This window comes from Schistocerca cancellata, chromosome 2, assembly GCF_023864275.1.
Source record: "Schistocerca cancellata isolate TAMUIC-IGC-003103 chromosome 2, iqSchCanc2.1, whole genome shotgun sequence".
Classification (NCBI taxonomy): domain Eukaryota; kingdom Metazoa; phylum Arthropoda; class Insecta; order Orthoptera; family Acrididae; genus Schistocerca; species Schistocerca cancellata.
Genome location: NC_064627.1, coordinates 383177888 through 383195351, shown reverse-complemented (window position 1 = coordinate 383195351; position 17464 = coordinate 383177888). Strand labels below are relative to the sequence as shown.

The 17464-nt window shown below is 42.9% G+C and overlaps 1 protein-coding gene across 1 annotated transcript in view; it reads left to right on the top strand.

The window, feature by feature from the left end:
* The window catches only part of LOC126161789 (chromodomain-helicase-DNA-binding protein 7), a 315231-nt gene that overhangs the window by 103521 nt on the left and 194246 nt on the right, over positions 1 to 17464 (top strand). The window contains exon 14 of the mRNA XM_049917862.1: positions 13994 to 14225. Within this exon, the coding sequence (XP_049773819.1) occupies positions 13994 to 14225 (232 nt within the window). The remainder of the gene's footprint in view (positions 1 to 13993; positions 14226 to 17464) is intronic.

The window sequence follows — 17464 nt, the reverse complement described above, 5'->3', positions numbered from 1 at the left end:
CCCCAGTTTTTGCCACAAGACCTTCTAGTACTCACTAGAGTACTTTCTGCTTTGGAGCAGATGCTCTTAATGTGAGGGGTCCACATTAGCTTCTTGTCTAAGGTTACCCCCAGGTATTTCACTATCTCCTTCATAGGTGGAGTTCCATCGAAGAGCTTTAGATTCCAACTTGAGTGTTGAATATGTCTCTTTGTAAATGGCACACCAACAGTCTTCTTAGGATTAACCCTCAGATCCTGTTTAATGCTCCAATTTTGCACAATGTCCAATCCTCCTTGTGCCATATTTCTAACTGTATCGGTAAATTTGCCAAGTATTACTATGACAAGGTCATCTGCATATCCTTGGCAGAAGCTTGTCTGGAATTTAATTCCTCAACGAGTTCGTTCAGCGCTAGATTCCACAATAGAAGGGCCAAAACTCCTCCTTGTGGGCTGCCTCTAGTGGTGGTAATTACCACCTCTTCATTCACCGTGGTAGCCTCTACCTTCCTTCTACTAAGCATGCCCCTGGTCCACCTGCATATAGTGGTCACCAGGTCATTAGCCTCTGCTGCCCTTACCATGGCATCGAAGGTCATGTTACTGAAGGCTCCCTCAATATCAAGGAAGATGGAGAGGGCTATTTCTTGGAAGTGGAGTGCTTTCTCCACCTTCCCAACGAGTTGGTGAAGAGCTGTCTCACATGATTTACTTGGTTGATGTGCGTGTTGGTTTGAATGTAGAGCTGCCTCTCCCCAACATATACATTAACCAGTTTTTCCAATGTTTTGAGAATGGAGAAGGACAAACTGATTGTTCTCATATCCTTGGCCTTGGTATGATCAATTCTCCCTAGCTTTGGAATGAAGACAACCTTCACTGTCCTCCAAGCATTTCCTACTGCTAGGCTTACCCTGAATAGCCTGCATAGGACTCTTATGAGCTTCTCTCCTGCCTGTTGGAGGAGAGCTGGAAAAATTCCATCTGGGCCAGGTGACTTTAATGGTTGGAATGTTCCCACCGCCCAATGGATTTTATTAAAGTTCACACACTCCTTGGCCGATTCACACACTCTCTTCGAGTCTCTCTCCAGGATCACATTCTGGTCTGTGTTGTCCGGCAGAGCGTATTGAGGAAAGTGAGTTTTGGGGAGCAGTTCCAGCGTCTCATGTGCCATCTTTGTATATTCCCCATCCTCCTTCCTCAACGTATCTCCTGGATTAGTTGGTACTCTAGTGAGAATCTTGTGAAATCTGTCTTGCGCAGCCATGCTCTCCACTACCTCACAGAATGCCTTCCAGGATGCCTTCTTTGCTTGTGTGATTGCAAGATTGTAGTTGACAAGGGCCTCAGGATATTTAGCCCATTGTCCTTTACGTCTCGCAATATTAAACAGTCTCCATAACTGTTTTCTTTGCATTTCCAAATTGTTATTCCACCAAGGCACACTCCTATTTGTGCAGTTCTTGGTGATTGTGCAGTTGTCCTGATATGAGGTCACTATGGCCTCTGCTACTTCCTCAAATTCTACTGGTTCCCTTATCAAGGTTTTAATTTCCAATAAGCGTAAATCAAGGTCCCTCCTATATGTCTCTCAGTCTGTTTTCCTGGGATTCCTATAGGTCATGGTCTATCTGATTCCCATTTCAACCTTGAATTTAATGTACATGTGGTCTGATGAGGATGGCTCCATCACCACATGCCATTGTTTGACATAGCTGCCCATCATCATGGAACCAAAAGTTATGTCAATTACTCCTTCCCTTCTGCTATTCCTGAATGTAGGTTCATTGCACCTATTCAGGACCTCTGAGTTGTTAGCTAAAATAAATTCAAGAAGGTACTCACCTCTACTGTTGGTGTCCTTGCTGCCCCACATTACGTCGTGGGCATTGGCGTCGCATCCCACCAGCAGTTGGTCACCTTGCCGATGGTAAGTCTCTACCAGTCTCCTCGTCACCAAGGGAGGAGGAGAGCTGTCTTCATAAGGTAGGTATGCCTTGGCCAAAACAATTTCCCCTCATGATACCTTCCTCCTATTGCTGCATTTTAATGGCCATAAGTCCCTGGAGCAGAAATCAACATTGGCATGAAATAAATTCCATTTCTTAGATAGATGAATGTTTTGAAGTTTCTTAGATGTCTAGCACAAATCAGCTTACCTCCATTGCCACCGAGGCCTGCTACACCACCTCTATATAAATAGGGTTCTTGTATCAGGGCATGTCCACTTCCTGTCTCCCAAGACAGCAACTCAGGGAGCAGAGGCCCCTTTACAGTGCTGCAGATTAATCTGCAGCACCTCCAGTCTCGTCTTGCTGCCATCTTTAAAGTCTTTGAGAACCCTGACAGTGACCTGCGAGAACCCTAAAAACAATTTCAGGTCCTGCTCCTGCATCACCTTCAGAGACTTTTCTCCGACTTCCACCACCAGGGTTCGTCCTTCCGGTGCAACCTTCTGGTTGATCAATCTCTAGTCTTCTGTTGAGACTTTTGGGTTCTGGGCCCCTATTTTCCCGAACGGAATGTTTGGAGAGACTTCCTTCAGAATCCTTGGTACCCATCTTTGCAGTCTTAAGAAGCACCGCAGCCGTCTTAACCAACAGCTTCCCATGGGGATATCATGGGCACCTTGTCCTTGAGCCATTCCACTGTGTGCACCCCCTCATAGACAAATATGAGGGCACCACGATCGAGGTAGACCCTCCTGAAGTTGGGTCCTGGGTCAGCATCCCCCCAAATATTTTCAAAGAGGACCATTTGTACCAATTTATCCTTCTGCGAGGTGATGGCCTACTTCCTGGATAACTGCCATCCTAAAAACCAAGACTGCAGTACTATTGGTCTGTTTCCCTATTTCTTGTCTCGGTTTTTTCTGGACTCGCTTATCCAGGGAGGAGGGAGTCTTTGATTCCTCCCTTATCCACTTGCTACCTGTTTTTGATATAATGGAGGTCTGTGTATCCCCTTCAACCTGAGACAGTTTCTTCCTGGTGGTCTTAGGTTCAAGTCCCTTTAATTCCCTCCACTTGTCTTTAGGAAGCCATTCTTTCCCCTCCTTTTTCCTCTGTTCCATGAGTAGCTTCCTCCTCTGGGCCCCAGACAAGCCTTTGATCTTAATCTGGTGAAGCTTCTCGGTTACAGTTCACACTTCTGGCTCAGGTCTAGACCCTGATTCAGCTGTGGGAATGTCTTCCATCGGTTCTGACCTCGATGTTTGAGTATCTGATGTCTCAATTTGCCCCTCAGTTTGTTTTTCTTTGTTTTCTTTAGTTGTGTCCATATTGGTCGCACGAGATTTGGGGTTCTACAAGGCCCACCACGAATACCTTCTGCGGTGTAAGGCTACTTATTCAGGTAGGTCGCCTGGTAGCCCTGAGGCTCAGTTTCTGACACATCTTCCCATGTGCCATGCACCCCTCGGCACGGATCACATCACACTGTAGGTTGGGTCAGGGAAGTGGGTAGGACTAGAAGTGGATAGGGAAGATGGGACATTGTGGGACACTCTTTTAGTCTGATCCATCGGCTGAGGCCTTTCTTGCAGTAGGTCCTCTACCATCGGCATAGCCCTCAACTTCATGCAGATATGCAAGCCTCTCCACCCGCATGGACAATGCTTCATCAAGATGGTGTCCTGGTGTTCCCTATCTGCTTTGTATGTGAGGATGTATATGTGTATGTGCGCGAGTGTATACCTGTCCTTTTTTCCCCCTAAGGTAAGTCTTTCCGCTCCCGGGATTGGAATGACTCATTACCCTCTCCCTTAAATCTCACATCCTTTTGTCTTTCCCTCTCCTTCCCTCTTTCCTGATGAAGCAACCATTGGTTGCGAAAGCTTGAATTTTGTGTGTATGTTTGTGCTTGTTTGTGTGTCTATCAACATGCCAGCACTTTCGGACTCGGGCGCGCGCTTACACACACACACACACACACACACACACACACACACACACACACACACATATATTCATCCGCACATATACGGACACAAGCAGACATATGTAAAGCCAAAGAGTTTGGGCAGAGATGTCAGTCGAGCCGGAAATACAGAGGCAAAGATGTTGTTGAATAACAGGTTAGGTAAGAGCGGCGGCAACTTGAAATTAGCGGAGGTTGAGGCCTGGTCGGTAATGGGAAGAGAGAATATATTGAAGGGCAAATTCCCATATCCGGAGTTCTGATAGGTTGGTGTTAGTGGGAAGTATCCAGATAACCCGGACGGAGTAACACTGTGCCAAGATGTGCTGGCCGTGCACCAAGGCATGTTTAGCCACAGGGTGATCCTCATTACCAACAAACTCTGTCTGCCTGTGTCCATTCATGCGAATGGACAGTTTGTTGCTGGTCATTCCCACATAGAAAGCTTCACAGTGTAGACAGGTCAGTTGGTAAATCACGTGGGTGCTTTCACACGTGGCTCTGCCTTAGATCGTGTACACCTTCCGGGTTACAGGACTGGAGTAGGTGGTGATGGGAGGGTGCATGGGACAGGTTTTACACCGGGGGCGGTTACAAGGGTAGGAGCTAGAGGGTAAGGAAGGTGGTTTGGGGATTTCATAGGGATGAACCAAGAGGTTACGAAGGTTAGGTGGACGGCGGAAAGACACTCTTGGTGGAGTGGGGAGGATTTTATGAAGGATGGATCTCATTTCAGGGCAGGATTTGAGGAAGTCGTATCCCTGCTGGAGAGCCACATTCAGAGTCCGATCCAATCCCGGAAAGTATCCTGCTCCAGTCCTGAATCCCTGAACCATTACACCAACAACCTGAAAACAACTTTCGCATCCCACAACTACCCTCCCGACCTGGTACAGAAGCAAATAACCAGAGCCACTTCCTCATCCCCTCAAACCCAGAACCTCCCACAGAACAACCCCAAAAGTGCCCCACTTGTGACAGGATACTTTTCGGGATTTCACTAGAACCAAAAATAAAACGAAGTATTGCTGGACGTGTGAAAGATCTGTTGCGCGCATTGTTAGGTGATGGTGTGCTCAGCCGCCATTTTAGTCATGCTTGGCCTCCCAGGTCCCCAGACCTCAGTCCGTGTGATTATTGGCTTTGGGGTTACCTGAAGTCGCAAGTGTATCGTGATTGACCGACATCTCTAGGGATGCTGAAAGACAACATCTGACACCAATGCCTCACCATAACTCCCGACATGCTTTACAGTGCTGTTCTCAGCATTATTCCTCGACTTCAGCTATTGTTGAGGAATGATGGTGGACATATTGAGCATTTCCTGTAAAGAACATCATCTTTGCTTTGTCTTACTTTGTTATGCTAACTATTGCTATTCTGATCAGATGAAGCACCATCTGTCGGACATTTTTTGAACATTTGTATTTTTTTGGTTCTAATAAAACCCCATGTCATTCCAAGCATGTGTGTCAATCCAGGAAGAACGTTACAACTGCTATAGAGAATGGTTGAGAATCAATTTTCCCTCTAACTTTGTAAAAGAATGTGCAGATATTTCCTTAAAAGTATATAAGCGTTTTTTGTGTTAGTATTATTGCAACTCGTATTTGTATTCCATGTACTGTTAATGGACTTTATAGGAAGTATCACTCTCTCAACGCCATGCATGTCTGTGGACCAGGTCACCAGTGATTCGTAAGGCACACTACGAAGAGTCTGTACAACTTCGTGAAATGCCCTTCAGTTGCTTCTTGTGACATGAAGTAGGTACAGTGGGGGATCACCTGCTCGCTGTTCACTTTGCAGACATTTGAAGGAGGGAAATGCAGGACCACAATCTGGCAATCTACCTTTCCTTACACTTCTACCCTCCACCTCCATCTTCCCTCCTTCCACCTTCCCTCTCCTCATTGTTACACCCCAGAACACAATTTCACTTAACACAGCTCTGCTGCACTTGCATAGTACACACATTCAATATTTATTCTTAAACTATTTCATTTAAGAATAAACATTAATTTTGCATCATTAAAACACTATTTTTAATAATCTGCAGTTTTGTCATCCCCTGGGACACGAACTTTAGTACTAAAATTGTACTGGAAAACATTTGTCCTAAAGGCCACAGTTTGAGTTGTTAAAGAAAAACATAGGAATGCTACCTCCCCACCCCCACTCTTAAGACGCAGTTGTGGGGAGTTTTACTATGTTATTTGTGACACTTCCTCTTACCACAGTACAAAAATTTGTGACTACATAATTTCTTTCCGTATTCAACTCTTGGGTGACTGGGCTACTACGCTTACTTGTCACACAACTTCCGGTGGACAAAAACCAAATTTCAGAAACTGTTTTTCCCTCTTCTTCTTCTTCTTCTTCTTCTTCTTCAGTGCACAAAAAGTCGCTCAATCCAAATTGGCAGAAAATTTTAGCTTCAGGCATGTCTGATGATGGTTGTACGTGACCTTGAGAAGGAAAATTGATTATGGAAATCTGGTAAATAGAATTGCATTTCAAGAATCGATATCAGAGTGTTTACTTTACTGACCAGAAGTGGAATTCGGGAAATCAGTTTACAAAATCCAGTTTTCGGAGCCCCAGGTAAATATAGTGAATGTGCACACTTTAAACCTGTTTGCGTCAGATACTGATAAAGGTCAGGCATGAGTTACCTTGTTAACAGTTCTGCCAAACTACAAAAGCAGCTGCTTGGTAGCAGTTACTGAATGCTTTGTATTGTGCTTTGCTTCATCTACATCTACATTTATACTCCGCAAGCCACCCAACGGTGTGTGGCGGAGGGCACTTTACGTGCCACGGTCATTACCTCCCTTTCCGGTTCCAGTCGCGTATGGTTCGCGGGAAGAACGACTGTCGGAAAGCCTCCGTGCACGCTCGAATCTCTCTAATTTTACATTCGTGATCTTCTCGGGAGGTATAAGTTGGGGGAAGCAATATATTCGATACCTCATCCAGAAACGCACCCTCTCGAAACCTGGCGAGCAAGCTAAACCGCGATGCAGAGTGCCTCTCTTGCAGAGTCTGCCACTTGAGTTTGTTAAACATCTCCGTAACGCTATCACGGTTACCAAATAACCCTGTGACGAAATGCGCCGTTCTTCTTTGGATCTTCTCTATCTCCTCTTGTCAACCCGATCTGGTACGGATCCCACATTGATGAGCAATACTCAAGTATAGGTCGAACGAGTGTTTTGTAAGCCACTTCCTTTGTTGATGGACTACATTTTCGAAGGACTCTCCCAATGAATCTCAACCTGGTACCCGCCTTACCAACAATTAATTTTATATGATCATTCCACTTCAAATTGTTCCGCACGCATACTCCCAGATGTTTTACAGAAGTAACTGCTACCAGTGTTTGTTCCGCTCATACGAGGGCGGTTCAGAAAGTAACCTCCGATCGGTCACAGTACGGGTTGTGGGGGGAGTAGCGACGCCATCTGTGCGTTCACGCACTCAACAGGTCAGTCGGCATCAAGCCGTGGTCGAGTGAACGTCGTACCTGCGCTAGTTTAGTTTTTGTGGCAGTTTGAAATGTGTGCTGCAATAGAAAACCCCGCCAAATGTGAAGTGCGTGCTGTCATAAGGTTTTTTACAGCCAAAGGATATTCTGCAGCAGCTATTCATCATGAGCTTTGTGCCGTGTATGGACCAAGAGTTATGAGTGAAGGAGTTGTCCGTGAATGGGTACGTTTATTTAAAAGTGGACGAGAAAACGTTCATGATGAAGAGAGGAGTGGTAGACCATCATTGGTGACTGACGAACTCGTTCAGACAGTTGATGCAAAAGTTCGTGAAAATCGACGTTTCTCAATGTCGGAGTTGTCTACTGGTTTTCCACAGATTTCTAAGACTCTCTTGTATGAGATAGTGACAGCAAGATTGGGTTACTGTAAGTTCTGTGCACGATGGGTGCCCAAAATTCTTACCGACCACCACAAAACTCAAAGAATGGCCTCTGCATTAGACTTTCTGTCACGTTATGAGGACGAAGGAGAACCATTGTTAAACAGAATCGTGACCGGTGATGAAACCTGGATTAAGTACGTGAACCCTGAGACAAAAGAACAATCAAAGATGTGGGCACATTCAAATTCGCCTACCAAACCAAGAAAAGCCTCGCAAGATTTTTCTGCCAGAAAACTGATGGCAACGGTGTTTTGGGATGCCAAAGGGGTGTTGTTGGTTGAATTCATGGAACGTGGTACGACCATTAATCAAGACGTGTACTGTGAAACAATAAAAAAGTTACGACGGGCTATACAGAACAAACGCCGTGGTATGCTGACTTCCGGTATCGTTTTTTTTGCACGATAACGCCCGTCCTCACTCTGCTCGCAGAACAACGGCCCTTCTTGAGTCCTTCAAGTGGGACGTTATCAACCATCCACCTTACAGCCCAGACCTGGCGCCAAGTGATTATCACCTCTTCATGCATTTGAAGAAATGGCTCGGGTCACAGCGGTTTGATGATGACGAAGAGCTCAAAGATGCGGTCACAGGCTGGCTCCAGGCACAAGCGGGTGATTTTTATGCAGAAGGAATTTCAAAGCTTGTGAAGAGATACGATAAGTGCCTCAATCGCTATGGAGACTATGTAGAAAAATAGTGCAAAGATGTAGTTGTAAGATGTATATATTAAAATATTTTTATTTAACTTGGTGTATTTTTTTAAATCAACCGGAGGTTACTTTCTGAACGGCCCTCGTACAATAAAGGATCCTTCTTTCTATGTATTCGCAGTACATTGCATTTGTCTATGTTAAGGGTCAGTTGCCACTACCTGCACCAAGTGCCTATCTGCTGCAGATCTTCCTGCATTTTGCCTTCCGGAAGTCAAGGAAAATAGCATCTACCTGGGAGCCTGTATCTAATATTTTCTGGGTCTCATGAACAAATAAAGCAAGTTGGGTCTCACACGATCACTGTTTCTGGAATCCATGTTGATTCCTACAGAGTAGATTCTGGGTTTCCAGAAACGACTTGATACACGAGCAAAAAGCATGTTCTAAAATTCTACAACAGATCGACGTCAGAGATATAGGTCTATAGTTTTGCGCATCTGCTCGACGACCCTTCTTGAAGACTGGGACTACTTGTGCTCTTTTCGAATCATTTGGAATCTTCTCTTCGTCTAGAGACTTGCGGTACACAGCTGTTAGAAGGGGGCAAGTTCTTTCGCGTCTCTGTGTAGAATCGAATTGGTATCCCAACAGGTCCAGTGGACTTTCCTCTGTTGAGTGATTCCAGTTGCTTTTCTATTCCTTGGACACGTATTTCGATGTCAACCATTTTTTCGTTCGTGTGAGGATTTAGAGAAGGAACTGCAGTGCGGTCTTCCTCTGTGAAACAGCTTTGGAAAAAGGTGTTTAGTATTTCAGCTTTACGCGTGTCATCCTCTGTTTCAATGCCATCATCATCCCGGAGTGTCTGGATATGCTGTTTCGAGCCACTTACTGATTTAACGTAAGACCAGAACTTCCTAGGATTTTCTGCCAAGTCGGTACATAGAATTTTACTTTCGAATTCACTGGACACTTCACGCATAGCCCTCCTTATGCTAACTTTGACATCATTTAGCTTTCGCAGTAGTTTCCTTAACTTTGTTGTTGAACCACGGTGGGTTTTTCCCGTCCCTCACAGTTTTACTCGGTACATACCTGTCTAAAACACAATTTACGATTGCTTTGAACTTTTTCCATAAACACTGAACATTGTCAGTGTCGGAACAGAAATTTTCATTTTGATGTGTTAGGTTGTCTGAAATATGCCTTCTATTACTCTTGCTAAACAGGTAAACCTTCCTCCCTTTTTTTATATTCCTAAATACTTCCATGTTCAGGGATGCTACAACGGCCTTATGATCACTGATTCCCTGTTCTGCGCTTACAGAGTCGAAAAGTTCAGGTCTGTTTGTTATCGGTGGTCCAAGATGTTATCTCCACAAGTCGGTTCTCTGTTTAATTGCTCGAGGTAATTTTCGGATAGTGCACTTAGTATAATATCACTTGGTGCTCTGTCCCTACCACCTGTCCTAAACATCTGAGTGTCCCAGTCTATATCTGGTAAATTGAAATCTCCATTTAAGACTATAACATGCTGAGAAAATTTATGTGAAATGTGTTCCAGATTTTCTCGCAGTTGTTCTGCCACAAATGCTGCAGAGTCGGGAGGTCGGTAAAAGGAGCCAATTATTAACCTAGCTCGGTTGTTGAGTGTAACCTCCACCCATAATAATTCACAGGAACTATCCACTTCTATTTTACTACAGGATAAACTACTACTAACAGCGAAAAACATGCCACCACCGTTTACGTGCAATCTATCCTTTCTAAACACCGTCTATGCCTTTGTAAAAATTTCGGCAGAATTTATCTCTGGCTTCAGCCAGCTTTCCGTACCTATACTGTATGTACTCGAATCCAAGCCGCACTATTTTTCCGGTTTTTGTAATCCAAAAAACCGCCTGCGGCTTAGAATCGAGTGCAAAAAAGCGGAAGTTCTGAAAAATGTTGGTGGGTGCCGCCACAACTAACTTCTGCTGTCGAATATATGTAGCGCTACACAGGCATGCTTTGTAGGCACAAAGGTAAATACTGGCATCAAAACCTCTGTGTCAGTAAAAAAAAAAAAAAAAAAAAGGTGGAAGATGAGCTTCTTTCCTCCGCCCCGAGTTTCGACCACTGCATTTTGGTACATTATCCAAAGAAGTAAATACAAATTCCGTATTGTTCATCTTTGAATGTAGCAGCGTTTCAATGTACTATGAAAATCCGACTGGCAAGACTGTTTGGGATGTTTGTCAATATGGCCAACTTTACGTTCTGAATTTTTTCCTACATGTGAGAAGATATAGTTGCTAATAGGAACTTTAATGAATTGTGAATCACATGCAGTATTCTCTTCACCATAAGAATAATACGAATATAAACATTTTGCCATGTCTTGTTTCGTGTTTGCTGCTATTTCATTTAAATCCCGTCTGCCTAATAAACTATGAAACTACAGTGAGACAACAGCAAACGCGGAAGAATATACATATCATGTCATGTTTATATTCTTATTATTCTTGTGCCTAATACTGAGACAGTCAGAAATGAAGCGCGGCAATTGACTAGGTTTTTAAATCTAAGATGACTCTAATTTCTGTGCAGAATGTAATGTACTAAAGAGGCACCTGCAAAGATTTTCAAATGGAGAAAAATTTTCCCTAAACTCTCGTTCAGAACATCATCCATCATATGCAGTCTATTATTTGGTTATTGTTGATGATTATCAAAGAAAGCAGCAGTGTAAGTAACAACAAATAGCAGTCTCTTGCCATTGTTTCGCTAATGAGACGATTTCTCTCTTTTTTTAAATTGTAATCCTCGGTAGCGCGCACAAAAGCAAGCCATGCCACGAGCGGTGACAGGCCGTAAACACGCACTATCAGAATGCGACAAACAATGCATGACACAGTACAGTAATCGCTTATCAGATCAAAGAAAAATAAGCAATCAATTCAAACCAGATGAAGCACGTGAAAAAGGAAGGGTACCCGTATAAATATGGACGGAGCACCTGACACATAGCAATGGCTGCCTGGTAAACCTTAACTGCTAAGCTTTCGACTCGAAGCAAACTACTGTAGCTGTATCGTCATTCATTCGACCTAAATTGTGTCTCATATTACAATGGACCAACTTTGTTTCGATTTGGAGGTGCAGCCTAAAACTTTTGTCTCCCTTTGAATTTCGAGTCTCAAATTTCAGGTGCGGCGTAGATTTGTGAAAATTATTTTTCCTTGATTTCCAGTCTGATTTTTCAGGTGCGGCTTAGATTCGAGTAAATACGGTAACTATTTCAACTTCGGTGCTATCAGCGCTTGAAGTTCCAGTACTTTACCGATGTAGCTTCGACAGTTTACAATTACAATACCGATTGCTGCTTGGTTCCCACATGTCCTGACTTTCCCCGCACCCTTTGAGGCTGTTGCCCTTTCTTTACTTGACCGAGGCCATCTAACCTAAAAAAACCACCCAGTCTACGCCACGCGCTACCCGTGTAGCCGCCTGCTGCGTGTAGCCAGAGACAGAGCCTAAAACCGGTTCGACAGACAAACTGGAAAGGCCTTCCTTTCAGCCCTCCAAAATGTCTTTCACCTCCTGCCACACCTCGAGACGACCTCCCACTCTACAATAGGCGAGGGGTCAGCCTCAATGTGGGCAGTATCCCGGGCAGCCACAGCCGTAGTCCGATCGGGGGATGCGTGGGACACACTGGCCATCCCCGACAAACCCCCATCCGTACCCCCACAGTGATGCCCTTTGGCAACAGCCTCAAGCTGTGTGACCGAAGGCAACACTGCCTGAAGCTGGGAGCAAAGGCACTTCAACTCAGCCCTCATCCGAACACAGCAGTTGCAGTCCCTATCCATTCTAAAAACTGTTGTGCAAAGAACGTCTGAACTAATCTACAGAGAGCACAAACAATTTGACACAAAATTTAAACAGTTATTAAAATACAAGATATCCTAGTAAATGCAGTAATGCTGCTACTTGTGCACTGCTGACACACTGCTCAGCGGCGGAAGGAGAGTACGTGATTTTACACTATTCAGGTACTAAAACGCGATGCTACAACTCTCAAATAATATAATATGCCCAAAATTTATGAATTAAACAATGAAAGTACCCAAAAACACGCAAAGAAATTAAGAATTTTGGTGGGTCTGTCCATAGTGTCGTCAGGTTTGGGCAGGATTGCTGTGAATGGCCACAAAAGGTTCTGCCAGTTTTTCTAATTGACAAACTGGGTGGGAAAAGAAAAACGTCGAGAAACACCTTAAATCAGAGCAGCATTCTTATCACTGGCAGGTAAACGCCGCTAATTGTCGGCATAATTTTCTTCTTCTTCTTCTTCTTCTTCTTCTTCTTCTAACCTTAAATAGAACTAGAAGCAGAAAACAAGAAAAGGCAATTTTAGAAAAATAAGCTTTGAAGTTTTTGCAAAAGTAACCATTGCACTCAAGAAGCTCCCAAATCAAGGCTTCTTTTAGCAGACAATTTCAGTGCAGTAAGGCTTTGTCTTCACACATGTGGCTCAACAACTTTTAAATTTGTGTATCCAATAATTAAAAGATGATGTGAATTTTAACAAAAATAGGTGCTAAGTTACAGGTCCCTAGTGATAGATATTGTCACCTACCATGATTAGGCTTGGAAATAACGGGTGGTATCTTGTTCATGGATGAGTTCCAGTTACGTCTGGGGACTGATTATTTCTACATGTTCATGTGGAATACAGCTTGGAGTTGTAACTACCCTGCAAATATTATGGATTCAGATTGAGTGTCAGGGTTCAGGATTCACATCCAGGGGAGCACCATACATCACTCTATTGGTGTACTATGCCTTGCATTCTATGAAGATGTCACCCTGAAATGGTGTGTACATTTTTCATGATGCATGTCGACTTAGATTCCATGTGATGGATAGGGTTCCATCCAATGGATAGCGATGCTTGACCTGGTGCAAGACAACCTACAACATGATAGTGTCATGCATGTGGAGTTGTCAACTGACACTCTAGCCTTAAAACTGACTGTACAAACGTGGAACTCACTAGACTGGAGGGTTATAGTCTTAACACCACCATTATTGGTCATTGCTGACTGCCAAATGGTGTTTATCATCTCTGATTCACAGTATAAGAAGCTGTTGCACATGCTAGATTGCCACACAGTGTCGTACACACTATTTTCCACTGGTGGAGACACATTACAGGCATCTAAATGCAACACACAGTCAGTGTTTTGTTTTCTGGTAAATTTTGTGTTTGTTGTATCTTCTTGCAATGTTTCATAGGCACATTTTAGTCCACTTTTAGCTGTTTGTCATATTTCTTGTTGATTTTATACATTGCTTTTCTTACGAGCACAAGTACGTGGTCAGTATTAAATGTCCAGTAAAAATGATATATAACATTCAGAAATTTGGAAAAAAATAATTATAACATTTTCCTATTAATCATGATGGCAAACTTAAATTTAAAAGAAATATTCAATTTCTTTTGTTCTGTTTCAGGACTGCAAGCAGAAATATGGTTCAGGAATATGAAATGTATTATAGAAATGAGAAAGGCAATCCTATCAAGGAAATACAGAAATTTAATGTGTTGATTACAACTTTTGAAATTGTGATAACAGATTGTATGGAACTTAAGGAATTCAACTGGAGATTGTGTGTCATTGATGAAGCTCATCGACTGAAGAATAGAAATTGTAAATTGCTAGAAGGATTAAGATTGCTTAATTTGGTAAGTCTTCTCTCTCTCTCTCTCTCTCTCTCTCTCTCTCTCTCTCTCAGTAATCAGTATGTTAATTTACAGTTAGCATTACAAAAAGTTGTAATTTGCAGCAATACCTGTGTCATAGTGTTAAATGAAATGTGTGTATACATTCTGTCATAGTCAAGCACCAGTTATAATTCTGGCTGTCTGGAGGAGTACTGTCAACTGACATAGTTTTTGGCATGTTCGTCTTGTACTGAGACTACTTTGAGTACGCCCCACAGAAAGTGACCAAGGAGATTCAAATAGGGAGACCAGTGGCCTTGCAGGAAAATAATAATAATCACTGGGATTCAAATAAGAGCAGCTAATGAGACTCTCACAATCTACCATTCCTGTTACTCATTAAATAAAATCACGCAGCAGGCCCACAAAACACTAGAACACAATCCATTTGGATGTGTTGGTAGGCTTTCCAAGGGACATCCTCTAAAAAAACAAAGAACATCTTGAGGAAAACACAGGTCTTGATTGATTTCCATCTTTTAGGAATCAAAATTTGTACCTATAATTCAGACCTTCATAGTTTCAGCTTGACTATAAATTGTGTATAACATTTCAAAGTGCTGTTCATAATCTTGACGACAGTTTTGAGGCCCAGTGGTTTGTGTTTTGTGTGTCCACTACACTTATCCTGATAAGTGTACCTTCATTAGCCTATGAATGTTCATTAGAAAGTCACTCTGATCATTATATTACTTCAGTAGGCAGTTTCAGAATTCCAGTCTATCCATTTGTCACGCTGGTGAACCAGGATCATTAGAGTGCTGAGTACATGATACACGTTTGCAACAGTTCTTGTTCTTCAGCAACATCCCATGTTAATGTGCAGTTTAATTGTGAAATACTCAGTATTTTAATTAATTAAGAGTACAACAACATATTGTTCCAGTGACACAATTTTCTGTGTTTATATTCCTTAAAACATAGCGATGCATTGAGAACAAGTGTAAGGCTTCTTTTTGTGTGGAGAAGTAAATACTTCCGGGATATGTACTGTGACACATAACATACCAATTGACAAGCAGTTATTCCAACACATTATTTGTTACATTGAAATTGTTAATTTTTTCAGGATAAGAATACATGTATACACCTGTCTAATACTGACCCTTCATCAACATATTTTTCTACTTTGTCTACTTGTTCATTTAGCACTCTGGCTATTCTTACATCAGGAAAGTGTACCAAAATCTAACTCAGCATACCAACTCCAACCCATTCCAGCTGGCTCTCCACTATCACTCCTCTGTCCACCAAAGATAATCACAAGGCAAACTCACCTTACACCAGGTTCTGTAGTGATGTTAATGTTAAACATAAAAATCTTGTTTTACAATAAATATTTATTGTACTCTTTCAGGCTTTTCATTCTACATTATCTTTGCTTCACAGGGCTCCCTGCCCAACAGATTGCTGCACTGCATTTATCAGAGGTGTTTTTTTTACATGCTCTAAACATTCTTGTAATCAAATCCCATCAAAATGCATTTTAAAGCCTTCATAAAGAGCTTTGAAAAGTAGCAAGTGCTACAAATAGCATTTCATCCTCTTAATATGAATGAATCAAACTTGCAGAGTACCTTATTTTGGTTACAATGAAAGACTGACAGACTAAACTGAAACATTTTAAATGACCAGTTGGTATTCAGTATCAGTATTAAAGTTTTTTTACTGTTAGAAATACATAAGTCAGATGTAAAAACTTTGTTCTTCTAAGATGAAGAGAGTGATAGTGTGTGCCTGCATATTTTTCATTGATTTTTCACCTTTGTCTTCAGTGCATGTGACTGATGTACTTACTTTCTTTCCAATTCAAGGACTCTCCTTTTTACATGCTGACAGTTTTGGCCAAGTAAAATTTCAGAACTATTGAATCCAAACACATACCAGAAAGTTTATGCAGAAGCTGGTGAATATTAATTTCGGAATATTTTATTACGAGAAATTACACAATTGATGTGAAAATCAAAACTCAGGTGAACTACTTTGCTGATGAACCTTTCAAGTGCCTTTTGCCACTAGACAAACATCAATACAGCATTAGCAAAGAAGCAAATAGATCCAAAGTGTCATCGCTGAACAGGATTAAACAGGAAAAGAAAGAAAATTTCAAAAAACTAGTAACCCTCGCATTTGGAAAGCCCCCCTGCGGGTCCGGGGATTAGAATAGGCCCGAGGTATTCCTGCCTGTCGTAAGAGGCGACTAAAAGGAGTCCATCCCCCTCACGGGGGTAGTTAGCGCCTGCGTCCGGAGACGGACGGTTCCACGACCTATAATTGTGGTCTTTCTGGTTTTTCACTTCTCGTTTCTTCCTTCGTTTTGTTGGTTCCTTTCTTTGCTCTTCTCCACCTCACTGTCTTCCTTACTCTTTCCCTTGACTTCTCCTTGCCTTCTCATTGCCTTTTTCTCCTTGCCTTCTCATTGCCTTTTTCTCCTTGCCTTCTCATTGCCTTTTTCTCCTTGCCTTCTCATTGCCTTTTTCTCATTGCCTTTTTCTCATTGCCTTTTTCTCATTGCCTTTTTCTCATTGCCTTTTTCTCATTGCCTTTTTCTCATTGCCTTTTTCTCATTGCCTTCTTCTCATTGCCTTCTTCTCATTGCCTTCTTCTCATTGCCTTCTTCTCATTGCCTTCTTCTCATTGCCTTCTTCTCATTGCCTTCTTCTCATTGCCTTCTTCTCATTGCCTTCTTCTCATTGCCTTCTTCTCATTGCCTTCTTCTCATTGCCTTCTTCTCATTGCCTTCTTCTCATTGCCTTCTTCTCATTGCCTTCTTCTCCTTGCCTTCTTCTCCTTGCTTTCTCATTGCCTTCTTCTCCTTGCGTTCTCTGGTCTCCGCCTCGGCGTTTGAGACAGTCTGTCCTCTTTCTACCTCTCTCTCTTCTTTTTCCTCTTCTTCCTTCCTCCCTGTGCGTGCCTGAAGGCCGACCCACGCGTTCGCACGCGTAGCCGGTGACGGGGTAACGCGTAAGTCCCCGCCCTGGGTAGACATGTAAGGCACGCGCGTACCCCCTGGTAAAGGCCAGGCCCGGGGAGCGGTGATTGCCTGAGCTGATACCTTCTGACCATGCCGATTGGTCCCTCCGTCTGTTTCTCGGGAAGTGTGACCTGAGGTGTAAACATTCACCTAAGGTGGGAGTGCCCTCTGAGAGGGTCCCCGCAAGGAAGGAGTGCGCCATCGGAGACGCTGGCAATCATGGGGG